Source organism: Pseudochaenichthys georgianus, chromosome 8 (genome assembly GCF_902827115.2).
Source record: "Pseudochaenichthys georgianus chromosome 8, fPseGeo1.2, whole genome shotgun sequence".
NCBI classification, from domain to species: Eukaryota; Metazoa; Chordata; class Actinopteri; order Perciformes; family Channichthyidae; genus Pseudochaenichthys; species Pseudochaenichthys georgianus.
Genome location: NC_047510.2, coordinates 7,485,715 through 7,510,502, shown reverse-complemented (window position 1 = coordinate 7,510,502; position 24,788 = coordinate 7,485,715). Strand labels below are relative to the sequence as shown.

General features: G+C 41.0%; 1 protein-coding gene across 1 annotated transcript in view; it reads right to left on the bottom strand.

Annotated features, from left to right (window-relative positions):
- Positions 1-24,788, bottom strand: part of radil2a (Ras association and DIL domains 2a) — a 41,224-nt gene that overhangs the window by 1,326 nt on the left and 15,110 nt on the right. The window contains exons 9-15 of the mRNA XM_034088910.1: positions 16,326-16,545; positions 15,182-15,354; positions 9,225-9,369; positions 7,527-7,708; positions 7,091-7,442; positions 1,636-1,760; positions 711-850 (exon numbers count right to left, since the gene is read on the bottom strand). Coding sequence (XP_033944801.1) covers positions 711-850; positions 1,636-1,760; positions 7,091-7,442; positions 7,527-7,708; positions 9,225-9,369; positions 15,182-15,354; positions 16,326-16,545 — 1,337 coding nt within the window. The remainder of the gene's footprint in view (positions 1-710; positions 851-1,635; positions 1,761-7,090; positions 7,443-7,526; positions 7,709-9,224; positions 9,370-15,181; positions 15,355-16,325; positions 16,546-24,788) is intronic.

Sequence of the window (24,788 nt, the reverse complement as noted above, 5' to 3'; positions counted from 1 at the left end):
ACAAGCAGCTACAGAGAGGACAGGTCAGCCTAATATCTGCAGATATGTGTCTACTTTAAACCTACTTTAAAAAGTAGCTCTGATTTTCATAAAGGACAAAAATATCTGCATTCAATTTCACTTCAAACTTTACCCCTTAGACACCAAGAACATTTTCTTTTACTTTAAGGACAAAGGGCCCTCTCTCCTAAAACTGCTCAAATAAATACTATCTATTCATATTTATGTTTTCCACCTTCTTTACTGAGGTAACACTTGTAACTATATCAGTCCTGACTCTTTACCAATATACACCAATAGAATTTGGTTGAAACAAACAAAACAAAAGCCTGACATTGTTTTATTTGATGTGTTCTAAATGTTAGGGGGATTGATTTTCTATAGTATGTCAACCAGTCGCAACCACATTTATTTGTATGCATTTGATGTCTTCTGTAGGTAACCAGGAAATGTCATCGGGCAAACGTTAGAATATGGCTCAATCTGCTACAAATAAATCTGTTGAAACCAAACATGTGAATATTGAATTGTATGCTTTTATGGCCGTGTGATCAACAGATACTCGGACACTTTTCCCTTGAAGGCTCGAGGTCAGATTTGTGTCTACAAACGGTCTTATACTACAAAAACAGGAGCTTAGATTGAAGTTAAAAGCATCACACCCTGGTCAGAAAGGTCCTTTATGAAGCACAAGGTTCTGTAATGCTTACAGGTTGTACTCCATCCCCACCACGCTGATGCCGTTCACAGCCAGGATGCGATCGCCCGTCCTCAGTTTCCGACAGCGAGCGGCAGGAGAGTCCGGCACTACCGACTTCACGTAGATGCCGCTCATTCTCAGCTGTGTTTTCTGCAAACACATAAAACAGGTGGAGTCAAGGTTGGTGACATTTAGGGTGACAAGTAGCAGCCAAAGTGTGAGTGTGTGTGTGTGTGTGTGTGTGTGTGTGTGTGTGTGTGTGTGTGTGTGTGTGTGTGTCTGCTGAAATATTTCTTTTTTTATTCTCTCTGCAGGACTGTAATATCTGAACTACTATTGGAAGGAATGTCGTCATAAATAATCATACTCTGACTTTCGCCCATATTATTTATTTTAATTTGTCATGCAATTCATTAAAATTGATGATTAAAATCAATAGAAATGTTTTTGAAAATGAAAGGGGTCTTTCTGGTCAGTTTTCTTTTTGCTTGTTTGTTTATTTTCAATAAGCATTTGACTCGGTTGTGATTTATCATTTTCAAAACAGGCGTGAGGTTAAGTACTTTATTCATAACTGTCAGCCAATTAAAAGAAGAACAGAGAAGTGTTATTTATGTGGTTTATCGTTATGCTGTTTCTTATTATAACTTGGCACTAATGAGTCTGGGTTCAAAACATAATGTATTACAGCTCTCTTTCATCAGGGTGCTTTAGCCCCCACTTCAATGAGTAAGAACTTTTAGTAAGATTAGGCTCGTGGGCAAAATCCCTTCTGATCTCATTAGCAGCTGCACAACATTTCTTGAAAGGCCACAAGGCTGCCGATGTGAACCAATCCTAACAAGAGTGCGGTCATCTCTACACGACTGTTCATTTATACATTTTGAATGAAGTCACATTCTGAAAGAGAGAACAAGAGGAGGACGTCAGCGTACCGTCCCATCTACGAGCGCCAGACCGAGGCCGTGAGGACCTCTGTGAAGCTCCACTGTGAACACTTCCTCTCTTTCTCCTTCTTCTTCTTCTTCATTCTCCGTCTTCCTCTCAGCACATCTATTGGCTGAACACACAGACAGTGAATTGGAAGTAAAGGTCACCCCATTCATTTAAAACGACATGATGAAAAATAGAAGTTGTTCTGTACATGAAGCTTTTGCAAAAGTTCAATAAGTAACCTTACATTTCAATGTGGTCACCTCTTTGAAGCCAACATACGGCGAAGTTGGCAGACTAGCAAGCGCACAATGAAATGCATATAAGAGACAGTATTCCGATGAGACCCGAATCGGTTAAACTTGTAGTACTAGTGGTGACAGAAAAGCCCACTAAACATAATTGTTCATAACCTTGTTCTGCAGACAGTGAACACAGCTTTGGAGAACACGAGATAAAGTCTTTACACTTTGAAATTATCTCCTGATCTGTTTGATATCCGACTTGTGAGCGTGCTGCTCACAGGAGCCTGTCTCCCTCATGTGTCTCCTCCTGTCAAAACAACACAGTAGCATTCCTCCCAAAAGAAGAAGACCTGTTCCCACCCCTGCTGCTCCTGCCCTACCTCCCCCACCTCCCTCCAACATGCGGCCAGTCTGCCCCCCACGCAGGACCCTAACCCCCGAACAATGCCGCCACCGATTAAGATTCCACGCACCAACCCAACTGTAAATTCCCATGACGGATCGGCCACTGCTCTTTTCTCTCCTGACATCACCACCTCTCTGTAATTCTTGGGGCTAGATTAAAGGATTAGCAAACTTTCAAAACATCATTAGTTGTTAGCCAAAAAAAAAACCCAGAGGAGGCCAAGGAACGGACCCCCATGGCGGGAGGAAGTGCAGGGTTCCCATCAGGGTGACAACAAAGGCCATCATATCACCATCCAATCATCAGACTCATGTACCAGGGTTCATACACCTTGTCACCAATGCTTCTCCATGACCTCTCCATGACCTTTACCTAATTTTCCATGACCAAAGAAATTACTTTCTCAGCGGTACCACTGAAAATGGTTTATTTGAACATGGAACAGGAAAATAAGGTGTGCATATGAAACATGTCGTGCCTATCTAAAACAAATCAAGGCTTACTCGCTCCTACAGACTAAAGCAACTAAAATCTCTCACCAGCTAAATACCTCGGCAGTTAAACGCCATTTTACGTTTCATTACTAGACGATACAGTATTTATTATCATTATAGTATTACCATTTTGGCGATTAGATAAAATATAAATTATATTGAATGGAACTTTGGTTACATTTCCATGACTTTTCCAGGGCCTGGAATTAGCATTTTTGAATTTCCATGACTTTTCCAGGTTTTAATGACCGTAAGAATCCTGATTTGCATCAACGGCTGATTTACCTGGAAAACGAACTTAAAACTACAGGTTGAGACACTTCTCATGAGAATGTATCAAATAAAAAATAAATATATATTACAGGTATAACATTTATTTGTACTCAGTAGGCAGTAATGAATATAAACTAAACGCTGGTTGGAAAAGTAAAGAAAGTAGCTGTGTTTTTCTACAGTGTTTTGAACTGGTTCAATATTCCTGACTGACTAACCAAGCAACTACTAACTATTTCACAATCAGAATCAAGTAAGTGCCAAGTTGTGTGCAGACAATCTACATAACAAAGTCTGGAACATGAAAGAAATTAAAATATATATCATAATTATTATATTTATTATTATATAATATAGATACTAGAACAAATCTATACAATCATTAATTATGTATTTTATAATATTTTTTATTAAATATTGAATTTGTTAATTGTTAACTTATTATTATGTATTAATTTGTTAAAAAATTGTCAAAAATTATATTTTGATGTACTGATTATTTAGCTGATGAGTGAATAATCTTAATAAATCCTTAACCTAAATAAATATTATATGAAATAAAAAATGATATACATAAGAAAAGATGCAATTTCTAACAGCAACTCCATAATCATTGCACTACTACATACATTGTAGGTGTGCAGGTTGTATGAAACTCTTAAATATAGTGCCAATTAGGACCGATGACCAGAGATTAGAGCCAGATGGCTTTGTTCCAAGGTAATCCTCAAACCCTTTCAACAAATGACTTTTATGAAAGGCACGAACAGAGAAAACGTAATGCAACAAGTAACCAATGAGAGTAAAGCCACCTGATCAGGATCAACAAAATCCTCCAGCTTTAAAGCCTTTCTGCCACAGTGGGAGCTCTGTGAGCGAGCGCATTAACACAGGGCCAACTCTTAAACACAAACACGCTCACATGTGACCAAAGATGTTTCAGACGGTCTCATTAGGATCTGAGAACGCTTCTGGTACAACCGGCCTTGTTAGAAAGAGCCTCCTCTCTGCTGTGTACACCCACTACAATTAAGATAAGTTCATTAAGAAATCAGCTTGTTGATGCTTAAGCTGTCTGCACATGATGAAAGGTGAAATCACTGGGCGCTGGCAGTGTTTCTATGGAAACAGGAGAGTTCTATTCAACGTCATGCAGAGCACTGCGCTCAGAGTTCAAATTACTGTGACCCTGGATGCTGCCTGATTGGTACTCATTTGTATTGACATAGGGGTGTCATAAAAAAAGAAGTAAAATAATAAGAACATAAATATGAGTTTTATATATAAAATAATAATCTGTGTATTTTTTGGAAATATATGTGTATACATTTTTGCATATCAAGTGCTCTATTTTTTCTGTATGTTTTTATTCTTTTTTTTTTTTTTTTTATATATATATATATATATATATAATGTTATCTTTATAAAATGTTTTCCTTACTCTTTTCCTTATTGATTTAGTTTTTCCCCGGAGGGCCAACTTGCACATACACAGTGTGAATGTTGTGGTTTTACTTCATTTTCAGCAGTGATAACACAGATGTTGGTAGTATAATTTACCCATTTCATATATTCAGATAAAATGAATTAAATACTAAATTGACATTATTTTGAAATGTGAAGTTCACTGACTGTGATCAGTCTGCTGAGAACCGCCTCATGGAAGTGTTTTTACTGTTTAAACAGACACAATGTGTTACAGTGTTGTGACTCGACAGATATGTTAGGTTTAGTTATGTTTTTATTTTGAAAGTAATCTTTCCTGTCATTTCAGATCCCACAGTTCCTGCCTTTGTGTGTTTCCCGCCCGTGAGATTGCTTGGCCCTGCCCTGATTGTTTTCACCTGTGCCCATCCCCCTCACCTATATATAGCCCTGGTGTTCCTTTGTTCCTTTGTCAGTTCGTTATGTTTCATGTCGTGAGCACCCAGGCCTTTTGACTCCTGATACCTACCTTGGGATTTAGACCTTTTGTCAAGTGAGTTTTTGTGTTGCTGTACAACTTTGTTTTGGCTTTTTATCTACTTTCTATTTTTTGTGAAAGTACGATTTAGTTTGTGATTAAAGAACATTCTATTTTTGGACATCTGTCTCCGAATCCTGCTTTTGGGTCCTGCGCCCTGTATCTCGGTTCATAACATACAGGAGGTCATTCCGCCTACCACAAAATGACTATTAGCATCAGTGACTCACTCTGTCACAGGATCAAAACTATTTGAAAAGCTGTCAACCACAATAAATATACAAAAATAATATTTTACAACCTCACAGCACTTATTCATTATAATCCAATTATTCTTTTGCAGTTGTATGCTCAGCACATGTTCCCTTGTCTTGGTTTAGTTATGCTGTTGTTAAGCACGGGCCGCATTTACTTGAATGTACAGTTTGAAAATACGGTTTGTTTTATTATTCTTTCACCATGCAGGGTTGCATGCCAAGAATTCAAGGTAACGAGGGTTGAGTTATTTATATGAAAGCAATTGTTTTAGGGGCGTGTAAGTATTCCTCTAATGAGAAAGCTGTGAGAACTTTTCCCCTCTGTTTCCACAGATACGTCCAAATACCGGCAGTATCATTTGGTTAAACAAAAAGTAAAGTAGTCCGCTCTCACGATGACTCCCTCTTCCTCCTACGGATGACCTCACGATGGAGGCGTCTAAAAACAATAGAGGTGGGAGAGGAAACACTCTTTCCTCTGCAGAGTGGCCCGCCCTGCAAAGCCTTCCACTTGAAATTCCTGACCCCCACAGTCAGTGAGAAGATGAAGGCGCTGCACCTCTTTTATGTGAAATACCTTTATGTGGACTTGGAGCAAATATGCAGCAGGTCCCTGAAGGTCAAGTCACTAAAAAGTTCCCTTAATAGGTCGAGTCAGTGGAGGTTGAAGCGCGTTTAAGAGGTGACCTCATTGTGGGCGTCAGGACAGGAGTTGAATTGAGGCGGACGCGTTCTCAGTGACAAAGCTGTGTGTCATCTGAATCAAACCTGCTGTGTAAGTGAAGCCATGAATGAGCCTTTTGAGAAGCTGTCGGTTTCTCCGTTACTCTTTGTTTCATGGTTTCTCTGTACGTGTACGCTTGCTCAGTTATTATCTTCTGTTGCCAGGTTCCAGTTAATGTTTGCCAGCTGTTTGAGCCTTTAAAAGAAAACATTAAAGCAGCGCTGAAACCTTGAATGGATCCAGATTGTCAGGTGTAAAAAAGAAAATCCTGTTTTACTTGTGAAAAATAAAATGTATTTGATAATAAAGCCATGGAACATTGTGATTCTCCACAACTCGCTGACGTTTGATATAAAACATTAGGAATTCATTGATGGGGAAAATGGATAATAGTTAAGAAGTGCTATAATGGAAGACACAGGGAATAATTGGCTTTGTGGTTTAATGTTTGTCTCGTAGTTTTCTTTGTACGTGCACACTCAGGTATTATCTTCTGTTGCCAGGTTTCAGCTAATGTTTTCCAGCTGCTTGTGGTTTGAAATAATCTTTTCAAGCAGCGCTCCAGACTAACATTCACACTTGTTGATCCCCCATTGGTATGGTACACCGTGGTCAAAATCAATGATCTTGCATGCTAATAAATACCTGAATTTGCTTTCTTTTTTTATTATGTAAGGTTTAAAATCACTAGAGGATTGCAAATGATTGAAATTAGAATATTTCAATAGCTCAATTAGTCCTTGTCGTCATTCATCAATAATCAGCTGAAGGCAGTTTCACTTTTATGAACACATATGTATGTGACATGTAAATTGATTGGTTAATAAAGTATTTCTCCACTACGTAAACAAGTGTCTAGCATAGGGCACCATGTGCTGGTGGGGAACTAATTACATATGGCTTCGACCCTGGCTTGATGCCATCGCAAATAAAGTCTCTAGTGTTATTATTTCTTTGGTTTATTTCCCTATTTGCTATAATAAGTTCATTCATGCCCCAGACAAAGGTCTCCAATAGTAGGTTTCTCTTTGTTGAATAAGACACAGTGATCTTTCAGGAAGTGTGCAGATCTTTATTCTTCTGCCTCTAAGTTACCTTTCTTTTGTTGGAGTGCCCCCTCCCGCAGATCAGCCTCCAGCTCGGACAGCTCCATGCCCTGGGGGGTGTTGGGTGGGGTCAGCAGGCAGGACGGGTCCAGTGCCAGGCTCTTGTGGTAGCCCATGTCCACTTGTCCTCCCTGAAAGGTGTTCTGCAGCTCTAGGCTCTTCAGCTTCTGGGTCAGGACCGCTTCACAGCTCCTCAGGTCACCGTGAGATCCTTGGGCCTGAGACGGCTCTGCAGGGGAGGCAAGGTCCGAGCTGGTAACCTGGTCAGACACCTCCTGATGGGCAGGGTCCTGGAGGACTGTGACGGAGGGAGAGGTCGTAGACTGGCTGTCTGGGGTTGCCTGAGGAACATTAAGTCAATCAATAACAAATGTTGAAACATTAAGGTGTCTCGTTTCCTGCTCCGAGGTCAGAGAGCTTGTTACCTGTTCCTCCACATCGGGCTCGGCTTGGGTTTCACTGCGGGGGAGTCGGCGGATGAACTCCTGCAGATGGCCGAGCTGCTCGAACAGAGCGGGCTCCACCACGGGTTTACCAAGCTCCAGATGAAACGTGCTGCTGGGCAGGATGAGCGGCGGGTGGCTGTCGAAGCTCTCCAGGATGTCGGCTGCAGACGGAGAGAAGGTCAGCCGTCACCATTGACCCCAAGCTTCATAACAGCCTTCTAATGAAATTCAAACCTTAAACTTTCAAGTGAAGCTGCTGTGGGTTAAAAGGATACTTGGATTGTTTTTATATTACCAGGGGTGTCAAACTCAACACACATTCGGCCCGCGACTTCATGTTATATAGCCCCACAAGAGCTTGCAAAGAATATAATATGTTTATTATACGGTTACATGCTACAGAAGCATGTTGCCCATAAACTACATGTCCCACAATGCATCTCAAATATGACTTTTTTCTCAGAATTTGCCTTTTTTTCTTCAAAATATGCATTTTTTCATAGAATTCCTTTTTCTCAGAATTAGATTTTTATTTCAAAATGTCACTTCTATTTCTTTTTTCTCCAGAATTTGGCTTTTCTTTTTAAATCATTTTGGGACATACACACTGAAGAGACTTGCAATTATTTGCCCTATCTTCTGCTTTCAGACGTAGTAATTATGAAGTTATTACCCTATCCGATGATAATCCAATGCAGAGGCAATGATGTAATATAATACATTATTTTATATATATGATATATTTATATATGTATTTTTATATAGTCTTAAAGTTACAACCGGCCCTTTGAGTGCAACCATAATGCTGATGTGGCCCGCGATGAAATTGAGTTTGACACCCCTGACCTAGAGAGATGAAGCTGTTCTATGCCCTCTTAAGGCCACACGGTCCATTGAGAAAAAACTAACCAATTGAAGCAGATTTAACTGATGAGAATGACTGTTATTGTCAATGGAGTCTGGTGTAGGGCTTCACTTTGAAGAGAACACAGATTACTCATTCAGTTCCCCATCAGAAAGAGCTGTCTGACTGCAAGATGATGCAGTGAACATATTCTAAATATAGCACACACACACATAAATTAATATTTATTATTTCAAGGTCGTCATTTTTGTAGCTGTCTAAAATGTGTATTGCAGCTCCCCTGCCCACTTTGTTCAACGCTGTATCACATGTCTATTTGTCCAAACAACTGCCCTCTACTGTAAGTAAGGCTACGGATAAGCACCTCATACAAAACACACTTCAGGACGTCCAGCTATCCTTTTAACATCTAATTAAAAGCGGTAAATAAAGTTTAGGACTAACGCTGGTTCAATTGAGGGTATTATTATTGTACGAAGCAGGATGGAGTCGACCTGAATCAATTAAGAGGTGGAAGCAGGTGAGAGCGTGGCGGAAAGACGGATTTGAGAGGAAAGCGTGGGCGAGAGCTGATTGGTGGAGACAGACTGACAGGATTATTGTGTCGGTAAACAAAGACTAAGAGGGAGGCTGCCGCTTAAAGGTGCATACAAGCGTCAGTGTTAAGGTACTTTAATTATAATTAGTTGTAGTTCATTACAACATGAGATCGGGCCTTTTGGGAGGAAGTGACAACCAGCAAATATATTTGCAGATGATATTTTATGTCACTAAATATATGGATTATCTTTAGGATGGTTTAGGTCACTCACCGGTCCTGACGGCGAGCTCTGCATCGTTCAGAGTCGGGGTCCACCCTGCAGGACAGGCTTTACCCGAGTGGTACTCCCTCAGCGTGTGGTGAAGCTGAGCAGCATTCAGGGCAGAGAACTCTGTCCGGAGAGAAGCCCAGGACGCCTGGAGGGACAAAACATTGAGAGACAGAAGCAGAGTTATTCTAACCTTCACCAAACGTAACCCTCGTGCCTCACTAGATGACATTTTGGGAGTGTTGAAGTATATTAGTATAACAATTAAGAAAGGTAAGAGTTTAACAAATAAATCAGCTCCTATAATAAGTCTAAAATAAAGTATGTAGCCCAAATACAGACAGCGAGACAGAGGAAAACAAATATCCCAATTAGAACCTAATTTAACCGCAATGTTTGATCAAAGTTCAGCAAGAAACCACGTATGGTTTCAACTAACTATTTTAATCATTTTCCACCAGATTGAGTCATTTACTGGGAAAATACATGCTTTTTCCTGGTTTCCAGCCCCAAAAGAAGCAAAATCAGAATGGTGTTGTTAATCAAAAAATCTTCCTAACATTTCATATATTGAAAGTGACTTTTCTTTTCAGGTTTATTCATAACAAAATTCGAAACAAACTTAACAAATTTAAAAGGTCGACATTAAGAAAAATAATGCAGTTTAATAGTTATGGTCAGGATTAACGTTTGTTTGAAACTTAGTGAAAGTGTAGAGAAATACTAATGAAAGGTTTTGGATACTCAGACTGTCCTGTACTCTTAGTAAATTAGAGCAACGTTTTCAAAGTGAGGCACAAGAGCTAAAACAAGAGATTCTAAAGTGGTGTTTAAAGCTTAAAGAACGAGTCACAAAGGCTTATTGTGAGATGACAGTGAGGGAGCAACAAGTATTTTCCCATCATGCTTGTTTCCATATAAGCAAGCGGAGTCATTGCTACTCTCTCATTTGCATGTGGAGTATTTTAAACCAATTATATGATCTAGTAAATAGCCTTTGTCTCTGCGGTAACAAAACCTCTTGGGAAAATATTTCTCAGATGTAAATACAGAAGCACTTGAAGTCATTTCATATCATTACAGCTTTTCTTAAAAGCTGTATACCTGTGTTCACTCTGCACTCCTGCATTATAATTAACACGTCATTCTGGTTCTGTGCAGCGTGAGAAGTGTAAACATCTCATTCTCAGCAGCGTCTTAGGTTTCTTATCAGGAAATAGAACACACTGGAGAAATACATGATGTGACGTCTGATAACTACAGAAAGCAACTGGAGGACAGGCAACAGGTGAGTCACCGGCAGCAGCGTTCATGTGATTATTACACACATTACGGAGTTCATTCAGTCTGTTCCCAGTTGAATTGAAGGAAGCAGGACTTTGCCCAGACATGCTGGGGCCACAATAGAAACTAGAAGTGGAATGTTGTTTTGCTCTCCTATAACAGACGCCACAGTGAGATCAGCATAGGTGACATTTAAATGCTGCTCATTAAAGCAGCAGAAATGTCAAAATGTCAGTATAGTCTGACATTTAATGTCTGGCTGCTTTATTCCCACTTAAAATAACTCCTCAGATGTTGTGTTCTCCATAACTGCTGGCAAAACAGGCGACGCCACATCCCTGGCGTGTAATTTACAACTCTGCCACTTCAGTTTTTTAAAAGCCCAGAACTACTCCAGATGGAAAATGCTGAGGGTGTGTGCTCCGCTGCAGCAGCCACAAAGTGACCTCATGCCAGGGCAGGGATACATCAAACCACCAGCCTCCTAGCAACCCTCCAATCCCACGAACAGACGAGACACAGCCTCCAACAGCTGTGTGAGGGGGGGGTTGCTGGTTTGTGCCCCGGAGATGTTTCAGGCTGGTACAACTGTGAGTCATACAGGTGGGTAAAACTGAGCATTGTATTACCTAGTTCCTACACTTACAGTAAGTCAATCCCACTGACACGGACCAGATTCATGTCAACCTTAAATTAACTTTCTCGGTCAGCTGAAATATCTTAAACGGGCCTTATTATGCTTTTTGGGGTTGTCCTGTTCCTGTCGTGTGTGATTATTTTTATTATTCATGTAAATCGTATGAAAATGCTAAAATCAATGTGTTCCCTCCAGAGGGAGTTTCTCTCCCACACACTCCCCCCTGCCTGAAACGCCTAAAATGGATTCCTTTATTTACTTCTGTAACATAGTGACATCACTCTGTAACACTCTCGCTTCTATTGGCTAGTACTCCAACACACGGCTAGTGATAGGCTAAGGGGCGGGACTTCTCTAAGCAGTTGACCAATCACAAAATAGCCGGCCTGCTAACCAATCAGAGCAGATTGGGCTCTGGTTTCAGACAGAGGGTGAAAGAGGTGCTGCTGCACAGGCAGTATGAGACAAATAAAGAGCTTTTTGAACATTAAAGCATGGAGACATGTCCCAGTAGAGACACTACATATTATATTAGCGTCTTTGAGCATTAGGAAAAGCACTATAAAAATCCCATGTATTATTATTATTATAAAATACAAATATGAAACTTGAAAACTTACATGAAAGGGCCCCTTTAAAAAGATTTCTATGGCTTCCAAATTGAATATCTGGACAAATTGTTTTATTTGCTGCTTTTTTTTTTGTCCCTTTGTAGATTCATTGTAATGGCATTTTTTCCAGTTATTTCCAGTCTGAGGTTCTTATCTGCTTTTTTATAGTTGTGGGGGTTTTATACCCCTTATCATAGTCCTTTAGATTCCCTGAGTGGTCTCCTTAACCCTTGTGTGGTGTTCGGGTCAAATTGACCCGATTTCCATTTTCAATGAATAAAAATATAAGGATATTTTCGTTCAACCTGAAACTCAATGGCCGGGGCTTATTTATTGTGAAGGACATGTGGAATTGTTTTTATTTTTTTCCACTTATGAAAAAATGCCCATCCGCATTTATGTCCTTCATAAGAGGTTCGGGTCAATCTGACCCGGATACAACACCAGGGGCCTCATTTATAAAGGGATATACTGTACGCTCAAAAAATGGCGTACGCCAGTTTCTACGCAATGTTTGCGATTTATAAAATACTAATTTGACGGGAAAACGTGCGGTCCTCCACGCAAACTCTAACCCATGCGTACACACTAAGCACAAAAACGGGAGAGATGAGAAACTGCGACATCGCGTTGGCAGAAGGAAGAATGGAGAGAAATATGTGGAAATAATACCATTAAATAAAATGTTACCTCTCATTTATCATATATGAAGAATTCATTTTCAAACATTGATTATAGCCAATCTTAAAATGATTTAACAAACGCCTGTTTGCGACTCCTCAGTGCACACAAAAACATAACCTGGAGAAATAAATAAATACGGATATGTTATTTAAAACCACCTCGGATATGTTGTGTTAATGTTATGAAATGTTTTCTCATAAATGATGCGGTTTTGCATTTCTATAGGTTGTACGAGCATGGTTTTATATACTACCATGTTTAATCATGTTTTATGCCGTTTGCTAAGACTTGATAAGTCGCTCATAAAACACAGGAGGTATGGAAGCTAAGAACACCATATGTGGTCAATTGTACAGCTAATATAACACAACACATTAGTTGTATTTCATCTAACTGGTGGATATAGAGTTGCTGCAGTGGAGACGCTGCGCACAGCTGATCGACAGCTGATCGACAGCTGGAACACAAACCACCAAATACGAAAACATAATTCAGATCCAGTCGTCATGACTCCACTCCGGAGGGATTCCCCGATCATTTCTTACAGTCTCTCATCAAGGGGGTGGTCTCCTGTCCCCGGTACAAACACACTGCCTGAGGAAGGTTAGGCTATGTGTATTTTTTTTGTCATGAACCTTTTTCGGACCACTTATTTATTTATGTTGGTGACGATCCGACCTCCATGCTGCTACTCTGGTTCAAACTGCATCCACCAAACAATATGATTTATCTCCACCTCCCCAAAATAACCAGAATCTGACACGGTGTGAGACGTCTTTTTTAGCTGTTCTGTCGTCATTTCCTGCGATCTTCTTCATAAAGTCAGTCAAAATGAATGAATGGGCGTTTCTTTGACTATTTATAGGCAAATATGGGCGTTACGTGAAGCCCGCAAAAGCTGCACCGCATTTCGAGTCGGTTGTGATTTATCAAGGGAAACCGGCGTAGGAAGTGCTGTACGCACTTTCCTCGCCGGTGCGCAATGTTTGGTGAATCGGAAAATGTCGGAACATTTCTGTACCTATTTTTTGGATTTCTACTACATAAGCAACCTTCCCACGTGAATCCTACGCACGCCGTTATGAATGAGGCCCCTGTACAGACAGACAGAGAAAAACACACAGAAACACACAAACTAAAGACACACACACACACACACACACACACACACACACACACACACACACACACACACACACACACACACACACACACACACACACACACACACACAATTGTATGCATAGAGAAGCTGTTTGATCCTGTTTTCCCTTGATCTTTACCCTTTGTAGTGTGTACACAAAACTATCCTAGAACATTCTAAACATTTTAGATCTTCCAGAAATGTATAAACATTTTACATTTTCTCGCACTGTCCCCCCTCGCACCTGCACGCCGGAGGAACTTGACTCATAGCCAGCTGCTGGAAGACCCCCACAGCCAGCCACAAGAAGACCCCCACAGTCAGCTTCTGGAAGACCCCCACAGCCAGCTGTGAGGTCTGTGGACCCTCAAAGGACTCCAAGACACAGACTACATGCAGCAACTGCAACAAGTACATCTGTGCTATACACACGAAGAAGTTCTGTACATCATGTGTTTCCTAAACGGACTTGCCCATTGACTCACATGATGTTCTGCAGCGTCACTTCATCAATATGTTTTTCGAATATACTGTATTTTATGAATAGTGACTGTTAATTGTTTTTATTTGCTTTGTGTTTATATCTGTTCTATGTAATTTATATGGATGTTTCATTCTCTCTATATTTCACAGCCAAATACTTTTGGATGTGTGGTTCTTGTGTTCCAATTGCTGATAAATTGCTTTATTTCCTTCAGGGCTTTGATTATTATATGACAGATTAAAAATAATAAACATTAATGAAAAAATGTTTCATTTACATTTGTCCTAGAAAAGCATGAGCAAAATGTAAACCTAGTTTTTATTACAGTGTATTTTTTTTAACATAAATTACATTTTTATCACAAAAAACGATGGACACTTCAATTGTTAAATTTAATCTAGCAAAGAGTATTTTCAAAAACTAATCATATATTTCATTTATATTGTTGGGGAATGAGTTAAAGACAATTATATATAAGGAATTGTGCATGTTGAATTTAGTTTTTTTTAAACCCTGAAATATGTCCCGGGTCAATTTGACCCGAACATTACCAAAGGGTGCGAAATGTGAACATAACACAAGGGTTAAGTCTATGTGGCCTCTCTTTATAGTCTTCTTGCACCTACAGTACACCTTAGGCACTTTGGTCTGTGCAAGAAGGCCTGTTCAGTGACATCCATGCATGCATACAAACTCTGGCTAACAGGATATACTCAGGTCCTTAGGATTATACTGTAAGTAGAATAAGTGATGGCCAAACCGTCATTGTCACCAGGAAATCATGTCTTGATAACTTATGTCTATTTACTTTGTTCCTCAAGGCCATTTCCTCAAATCAGATCGATGTAAATCAGCTCAACTATAACAATGAATAGGCTTCCACCACCTTTACACCATGGTTTGGGGAAAATAAGAGGCTATAAAAAAGAGAAGTAGCTACATGTAAGAAGGGGGAAGGTTCAAAATGAAACTTATTGCACCCCATACATACACATACATTACTAACTGACACCTTTAAGACAATGAAATCATTCATGCTGACGCAAACATGATTTGACCCTCGAGGCTACACCCACAAGGAGACAAACAGGAAAGGAGAAACGGATGTCCTCTGACCTGCAGGAGGGTTTCTTTGGGTGTGGCCAGCAGATTGACAGCAGCAGAAAGCTTCTGGAAGAATTCATTTGCCAGATCGCCCAGTCCGATGCCCTGAATCCAATCCATCAGCAGGTCAAGGTTGGCCCGGATCTGAACCCCTCGGGACCACTGGTAGAACCCAGCGACAGATCCTGAAAAACAACATGTTTAAAATCAGAAATGACATTGATTTGCAAACTAAATTATGCTCAACCAAGTACGATATGCTAAAAAATATGTTTTAATAGCACTTATAGAATAGTATCTATGCTATTAGCCTAGTTACATTGAAATGCAAAACTGTTCTTAATTCTAAATGCTGGAAATGAAAGATTTTCAAATGTTTTTATTAGAAAATGCACATCATTCAAACACAACAACATAACAACATAACAAACACGCATAAAAAAGAACAAAACATAATAATAAGATACAATTTCTCATAAATAATGTAAAAAACCAACATAAATGCATGGTGCATGTCAATTTCAAACCTTTATTTATACAGATAAATCCCATTGAGATCATTGATCTCTTTTTCAAGGGAGACCTGCTAAATAATAATGATCATATTTGAACTAATGATTTTTGTAGGTTTATATTTTCATATTTGTACACCTTTTAACTATATTTCTATATAATAATAACCATTACAGGCGTATTTATTATATTTGATTTGTATGTAATGTTTTTGTGCACTTTCCTAGTTAAACTTGTTCGAATTCAAAAAAATTGCAAATTAGCCCTAAACACAGTGTAGCTGAGTCCAATGGGCACAGCATATCGTCAGATTTGCAGAAAATGTGTCATTAACCAGTCATGAAATATAAAACTTTGATATGATAAAGGTGCTAGATGAAACATCAGGATCAATTATTCAATTTAATCCGGAACAAAACATGAATGAACCATTTAATACTGTCGTTATCAAAAAAATTACTTGAAACTACAAATGTTAAACTCATTGTGGCGCAAACTGAAAATTCAGAGGATCATTAAGTTAAATTAAAGTACATTCTATGGTAATTAATCCTCTAGTGGTTGAGCTATTTCAGTCCAAACCAAACTTAAAACAAGAGCCAAACAGGTATCTTAATGCTGGGAAAGTGAGCAGAAGTCTCACCTCTCTCCATGAGGGCGTTGAACAGCGATGCGTTGATGAAGAAGAACAGGTAGGCACAGAGTTGTAACGAGATGTCTGGATGGACCTGGAAGGCTGTGAGAATCTTCAGCGCCTCCTTCAGCACCTCCAGGATGCTGCCCAGTCCATCAGGCACTCGCAGCTGGCCGCTCACTGAGAACGGGTTCCCATCCAGAAGCCCGGGCAAGGCTGAATACATGCTCTGTGGAGAGAGGTGGAGACAGTTGACCTCTCTGCATGCTCTACAATATACTGGATAACCAATGCTGATGCTCCATGGGAGTAGAGCAGTGAAACAGATCACTTTCACACAATTCCTGATTATATCAAGTAGAGTGTAAGGAAGTCAGTGGGAAAATAATGTTGTTTTTGTGTGGTACTGAACATAATGAATCAAAGAGGCATTCAAAGAGCTTTCCTGCAAACTTTGCTTTGTGTTCTGTCATTGCTCATTATATTTTAAGAAATATGTTTATTTAAAAAATAAACAAATTAAGTCAATGCTAAGAAGTTTGGCCTCCTCTTTGCATTTTTCATTTAAGTCATACATTTTCAAAGCCAAGAAGTGTCTGATAAGGTTGATCCAAATATGTGTACAACGTTTGTTTCTCAGTCATTTGACACTTGAATCTCTTTAAGAACATTTCTGATTCTTGAAAGGCAAATGTTTTTGTTTTTTAAAATAAATGTAATTTTCTTTAAATATCATACCACTTTCAAATTCAAAGAATATCCAAGGTTTAAAAAAAAAAATGTAAGACAGCAAACTGCAATTGGTGAAGGATCATCTGTATCACCTCATTGTCACTTGTCAGCGCTCACACAGATCCGGCTCTTATCACTACTCCTTTCTTCTAAAACAGTTCTGCCATTGTTTCACATAGCATGACATCACGCACACTCTCACTCTCAAACCATGAAGATAATGACCTCAGACAAACTGAAAGAGGCCATAAAGACACCAATAACCCCATGCCTGGAGAACAGATCGCTGAAGCTTTGCAAATCTCCAGGGGGCTGTTATCACGGAGATCTGTTAAATCTGTTATCTTGTTTTGTTTTTTAAAAAAAAAAGGTGAATAGTTGTTAAACTTTAGTGTATTCGTTCTTTTTGTGTGCTGTTTTACCATCTGTATGAAAGCCCTTTGCGACGTTTTATTCATATTTTATATTTAAAAATACCTTACCAGAAGAAAAAAACTACTTGATGGTAAGATGTATGTATACTTTTTCATTTCAAACCTTTATTTAACCAGATTGGTCCCATTGAGATCATAGATCTCTTTTTCAAGGGGGACCTGCAGCATATAGGTTCCACATGAAACATAAAACAATAAAGGACATTATACATTACATTTACAGGATACATAGTTATAGACATTTACAGGTGCCCATTGTATCAGCAAGCATTTCATTTACTTGTGAACGCTGAGTCACATTTCACAGGAAATCAACAGAAAAACCCCCTCCCTTCCTCTGATGACAGTTTGACGTCCTCTGCCGGAATCAGATCCTCCTTTTCTTTACACCAGAAACACAGCAACACTTTGCAATGCTTCTGAAAGCTTATCAAAGCAGAAACGGCTTGATTAAGAAGCCTTAAAAGTGAGAAGAAATAAACCGTGATGGACTGTCAAACTGTCTCAGAAAATGCCCCATGAACTGCCACGCTATTGTTTTGCTTAAAAAAGCAGTACATATATCTGAGTATTCAAATTAAGTGAACAGCATTTCCTGCTTCCTTCCTTCTCTTTCTCAAACAGTCAGTGTACAGGGTGTTGGTGTTTCTAAAGACTCTGCTGCAGTAATGTTGACAGAAGGTTCTGCATGAACCAGACAGGCTTTTATAATCCTCTTTAACATGGGAAAGTCACATAAATGTAGCCTGTGTTCAGTTGGGCTGTAAAAGGGGACGGTGCACCGCTGGCTGTCACCAAAGCAAATCAAGACAATAACTACAATGAAATTCTAGTCTTAATCAAAGTCTATGTAAGCGTTTTGCAGTTTTGATGGTAAGTAGTATACATTGTAAGTGCTTCCTGTGGTGAACCCCAAGGCTCCATCTTAGGCCCCAGGATAATTAAAACAAATTAAGAAGACTGTTAACGTAAAGGAATAAACAAACTACACCAAAGTCATATGGCTCATGTCAACAACACTGAACAGAAAGACTATAAGCTATAAGAAGCAAAATGGGACGGTGCACCGCTAAGCATATGTTATGCTTTAGAATAAATGTTAAATGATTTGTGTTAACCACAGGCTTTGTCAGGCTTTTTCAACATATGTGTTAAATGTGTCTCTAAACTTGGCCAGCTGTTTAACATTCTCTTGAGCTTGTGAATTTAGATATTCAAAGCCCGTAGACTCGCACCCATGTTGTTGCAAAAATCCCCATATCTCTCTGTTTCTGAAGGAAGTCCACATTATTATTTCCGAGTATTCCAGAGGAAGGACAACCTGTTCATTGCAACACATGTTTTGATACTTCTGTCTTTTCATTATTCGGGGGATAAAAGTCTTGATGAAAATGCTTTGTGTTAGTCAGAGTGAGTTTTTCTGAGTTTAAGAGGTTAACATGTGTCACTTATAATGTTGACCTTACAATACAGCTGTTGCCCTGGCAACAATTAACACAGTTGCATTGTGGGTAATGTAGGTGAGTAACAGATAATGCTTTGAATAAGAAATAATTAAATCTCTATTTGTGCTTCTTCAACTTTATAACATTGTGAGCAGGGGCGGACTGGGGGGAAAAAGTGGCCCGGGGATTAATTGACAGACAGGCTCACTTAATGCGCGGCATGTATCGGCCGGCCGGCGACGAAAGAGAACATTTAACAGGGGGTGTGGGCAGGTGGTGGACCTAACCTCCTCTAGGGGAGTCCGGGGGCATGCTCCCCCGGGAAGATTTTTTTTTTTAAATGTTGAAGTTAAATGCATCAATCTGGTGCACTTTGAGAGCAAAATTAGGGACTAAATCTATGGATACATCTCTCAACACCCATATGAACAGATTAACTTTTTCTTTCAACATTTATTTGAACAGCAAGTGGAGGCAAAAGTGACTGCACCCAAAACAATAAACCTGCTAGCTAACTAGCCTAAACTCAGTAACAGAATGTGGGCAACACGTTCTTCTCCACAGCCGCACGATCTCTGAGTCAATTCCCCCTGTTCTATCCTACGGGTACAGCCACTCCCCCTGAACCCCGTTTCACTGCCAACCCCCCCTCCCCTATGCAAGCACCTCCCTCTGAACCCAGGGCTCGCTACAATCCTGTATACTGTATACACAAACTATACAAAAACGCCTTTACGCTTTGGGGCTTGTTTATCCATCTGTAAGCAACTGCCAGCTAGGTCTCTCAGTCACTCACTCCTGATCGTTCACTGCGCAGTGACAGCTGCTACGGGCGTGATGTGTGAAAGTTAAACTATCTGATAGATAGAACATAGGTAGCCTATCAAAACGGCCAGCCCAGCCCAGTGGGGTGGCCGGAACACTGACAAATGTGGGCTGGTATGATTTAGGCAAAAAATAATAATTAAAAACATTTTTGGCCCACGCACAGCACCGGCCCACCAGGAAAACTCCCGGTATTCCCAATGGCCAGTCCGCACATGATTGTGAGTCTGCCTATGCTTTAGACGTTATAGAGTGTTTCAGGAATGAGTCATAAAAAGTGTTAATAAGTTAGACATTTTGCAATTCTACATCCCTTGTCTGGAATACGTTTGAGAGTCGCGTCTTATCCCACATCAATCCTCAGATCTTGTTATATCTCACACAGGCTCCGCCCTCTACTGGACTCTATGGGTACTACTCTCTACCATGCTATGAAGCATTCACATACTGAGTTGCATAAACGTAGCCGGCCAATCGGGGCGAGCCTACCTGAATGCGCGCGCAGGCCCACAGTATAAGGCGGCTACGCCTCCCGACTGTCATCCTTATTCTCTTCAGCGAGCAGCAAACAACTGAAAAGCTAAACGTGAGAAGAGGAAAGATTAAGAAAAGTAATGGATTCACCACTCCTTGAGCCCCGGCTTTGCCCTACACGTCCTGGCTTAATTGCGGGCGCTGATCCCCACCGCCTTTGTTTCGAGTGTTTGTGGCCATCCATTCCCCGTCCTGCAATGCCTGCCGTTCGCTCCCGCGGCTCAGACGCCAGCATCGTCTGGAGCACTTCCAGGCACACTATGTCTCGCCGGACGAGGTGCAGGACCAGGAGGAACTCGGGGTGGTGGAGATGGAGGACCAGGAGGTGGCCGGGGAGGTGCCGTTAGTATTCGCCATTCGGGCGGGCTGGGCGGCCCCGTTTGTCGAGGAGGAAGAAGACGAGGAATTCTCGGTGTCGGGTGCTTCTGGGTCCGGCGTCCATGAGGGTCCACCGCGCAGGTCTGCCCGTCAGGATTTCCCGTTGGTGATGGCCATGATGGCGGAGCGTGTAGGACTACCACTCCCCCCACCACTACCACCGAAGCCGGTGAGCCGCCTCCGTCAGGAGTTCTACGGTCCGGTTCAGCCGGCCTTCCTTTCGCCCCGTTGCCAGATATCTGGCAGTGTGTGGAGGCGACGTGGCGGCACCCACTGAAGACGAGGGCTTCAGTGGCTGGAATCCTCAGGGTGCAGGGCCGCACGGACACAGCGTAGAAGGACCGTGATGATCTCCTTGGAGCCCCAGTATCCATGGAAGGGCTCTTCGGATCGATCACCTCGGTCACATAACGCTTCAGTCGTTTGGAGGAAGAAAGGGCTCCTGGAGAGGGTGAGACGAGAACGTCTGTCAGTCATCCTAGTGGCCGCAGGTCGCCGCTTGGCGCCGTGGTACGCAGAGGTGACACAGATGATGGTGGGCCAGCCCTGGACGGTTCCTCAGGTCTGTGGGGCATTGTCTAAGGAAGCAGGGACAACCTCTCCGCTAAATTGCACCTCCTCTGCCAGCGTGCGCTGGCATGTTATGTAGAGCGCACGGCTTCCATCAGGCGCACTGAACAGCTGTTTGTGTGCTTTGGGGATGGTGTGGCTGGTAAAGCTCTGTCCAAGAAACGCCTGACAGGATGGCTCTGCGAGTGCATTTCACATGCCTATGGACGGGCGGGGAGAGCCTTCCCCACTGGGGTCCGTTCACACTCTACACGGGGTATGGCTGTGTCAACAGCCTTGTTCAACGGCGTGAGCGTGGAGGACATATGCACAGCGGCGTCTTGGTCTACGCCAGGCCCCTTCATAAGGTTTTATCTCTTGGAGATAGTGCACTTATGTTTTCCCCATGCTCCTTAGGGACTCTGGGAACATGGTGGGCAGTAAACTCCATACAGAGCCTTCCTCACTATTTTCCATGCACTCTACACAAGGTAAGCGTGTGTGAGTGTGCTCTATCCAAGCTGCGGCCCCGACTTCTCCACGGTTACAACCGGATGAGAGGAAGTTGGGGTGCGGTGCGGTGGCTGTTAAGGCCGGTCAGGGGCAGTCTGATGGGTCGATGTTCTAGGACGACAGGGCGTTTATCCATCAGGGCTCCACCCACTGTACCCATAGAGTCCAGTAGAGGGCGGAGCCTGTGTGAGATATAGTGGGGGGTTACGTATTGTAACCCTAGTCATATAAGCACAGGCGGAGCCCTCTACCTGGGGGCCCTGTCTTTCCTATGCCGCTCGCTGAAGAGGGTGTAGGATGGCAGTCGGGAGGCGTAGCCGCCTTATATACTGTGGGACTGCGCGCGCATTCAGGTAGGCTCGCCCCGATTGGCTGGCTACATTTATGCAACTCAGTATGTGGATGCTTGCATAGCATGGTAGAGAGTAGTACCCATAGAGTCCAGTAAAGGGCTCCGCCTGTGCTTATATACCTAGGGTTGCCATACGTAACCCCCCCCCCCGTTTTGTCTGTTCCAATTATTTACCTATTAATTTTTCTTTTAAATCCACTGTAAACTACTTTTTCATCATAAATATTTTTAACTAATTTAAATATAATAATAAAACTGCAAGACAAATACATCTTTAGATTCCGATACAGTGGTTCTCACTGAATCAGCCTGATTTTGTTATTCAACAAACCAGTGAAACCTTGGGAGACAAGATTGTGCTCACTATCTCAGAGGCCTTTCCTGACAGAGAATGCCAAACAAAGTTGGTGTTTCCAGTCTGATATTGTGTTTTCTTTCTGGAATATACTCAATGAAAACAGTAAATGGTGTTTACACAGTCCAATTTCCTGCTTCACATGTGATTTACACTCCGATTTCACAGGTCAAAAGGAAATGAAACATACAGGGGTCTAAATCGACTTGCAATGTAAGGAAACATAGCTATTCAATCCCCAAAACTGTATCCAATGTTGTGGTGGTCATAACTTATGATAATTTATTGTTTGTATATGGTAAATAATACAGGAGATTAATTGGATTTCCTTGTAAGCAACAAAGAATACTGAACACTGTTACTGTTACTGAACACAGCCAATTTCATATGTATGGAATTTCCTGCTGGTCTTATCGCTGTTGCGAGCCTCGTTTTTAGTCTTACGCATCCGACCTGGAAAACTTTGCAGCCAATCTTATTTGTTACAGTGTATCGTGCACCAGGTCCTTATTCAGAATTCTTATCAGAATTCTCTGAGTTTTTATCAACTTTGGTTCTTAAAACAGACAAAGTAATTATCGTAGGTGACTTTAATATTCATGTTGACGATGATAAAAATAGCCTTACTGTTGCATTTAACTCTATATTAGATTCTGTTGGTTTCTGTCAGAGTGTAAATAAACCAACCCACTGCTATAATCACACTCTCGACCTTGTTCTGACTTATGGTATTGAAATTGAGCAACTATTAGTCGAACCGCATAATCCTGCTTTATCCGACCATTTCTTAGTAACTTTTGAAGTACTATTACGAGACTACAAAGCATTAGTCAAAAGCTCTTGCAGCAGAAACCTATCTGTTAGTGCTATAGCCACATTTAAGGAAGAGATTCCACCAATACTTAACTCGATAGCATGTCTGCATGTAGGGGAGGAAACTTATACAAAATGTAGACCTATTTCTAATCTTCCGTTCCTCTCAAAAATTCTTGAGAAAGCGGTCGCAAAACAGTTGTGTGATTACTTAAAAAACAATGATTTATTTGAAGATTTTCAGTCTGGCTTTAGAACACATCATAGCACAGAGACAGCTCTGGTTAAAGTCACAAATGACATTCTAATAGCCTCAGACAAGGGACTTGTCTCTATTCTTGTTTTGCTCGATCTCAGTACTGCATTTGATACTATCGACCATGATATCCTAATGCAAAGACTAGAGCACTTAGTTGGCATACAGGGAACTGCTTTAGGCTGGTTTAGGTCCTATCTATCTGAACGCTCTCAGTTTGTACGTGTTAACGATGAATCTTCCACGCAAACCAAAGTTAGCCATGGAGTGCCACAGGGCTCAGTGCTCGGACCTATTTTGTTCACATTATATATGCTTCCGTTAGGCAATATTATAAGGAATCATTCTGTAAACTTTCATTGTTATGCGGATGATACTCAACTATATTTATCAATCAAGCCTGATGAAATTAATCATCTAAATAAAATTCAAGACTGCCTTAAGGACTTAAAAACGTGGATGACCTTAAACTTTTTGATGTTAAACACGACCAAAACTGAAGTTATTGTACTTGGCCCGAAGAATCTACGAAACAAATTATCTAAAGATATACTAACTATGGATGGCATTAATTTGGCCTCCAGTGAGACTGTAAGGAATCTTGGTGTTATATTTGATCAGGATTTATCCTTTAACGCCCACATAAAATCAATTTCAAGGACCGCCTACTTCCATCTACGTAACATTGCAAAAATCAGGCATATCTTGCCTCAAAACGATGCAGAGAAACTAGTCCATGCATTTGTTACTTCTAGGCTGGATTATTGTAACTCTTTATTATCAGGGAGTACCAAGAAGTCAGTCAAGTCGCTTCAGCTGATTCAAAATGCTGCGGCTCGTGTACTAACCAGAGTTAGGAAAAGGGACCACATTACTCCTATACTGGCTGCCTTACACTGGCTCCCTATAGAACACAGGATAGAATTTAAAATTCTTCTTCTCGCCTACAAAGCCCTTAATGGGCAGGCGCCATCTTACCTGAAAGAACTCATTATACCCTACTGTCCTACTAGGGCATTGCGTTCCAAGAATGCAGGGTTGTTGGTTGTTCCTAGAATCTCTAAAAGTACAATGGGAGCCAGAGCCTTTTCTTATCAAGCTCCACATTTGTGGAATCAGCTTCCAGTTTGTGTTCGGGCGGCAGACACCCTATCCGTTTTTAAGAGTGCGCTTAAGACCTTCCTTTTTGATAAAGCTTATAGTTAGGGCTGATTAGATTCAGCCCCTAGTTTTGCTGATATAGGCTTAGTTTGTCGGGGGACATCTTACTTCTTCCTTCTCTCTGT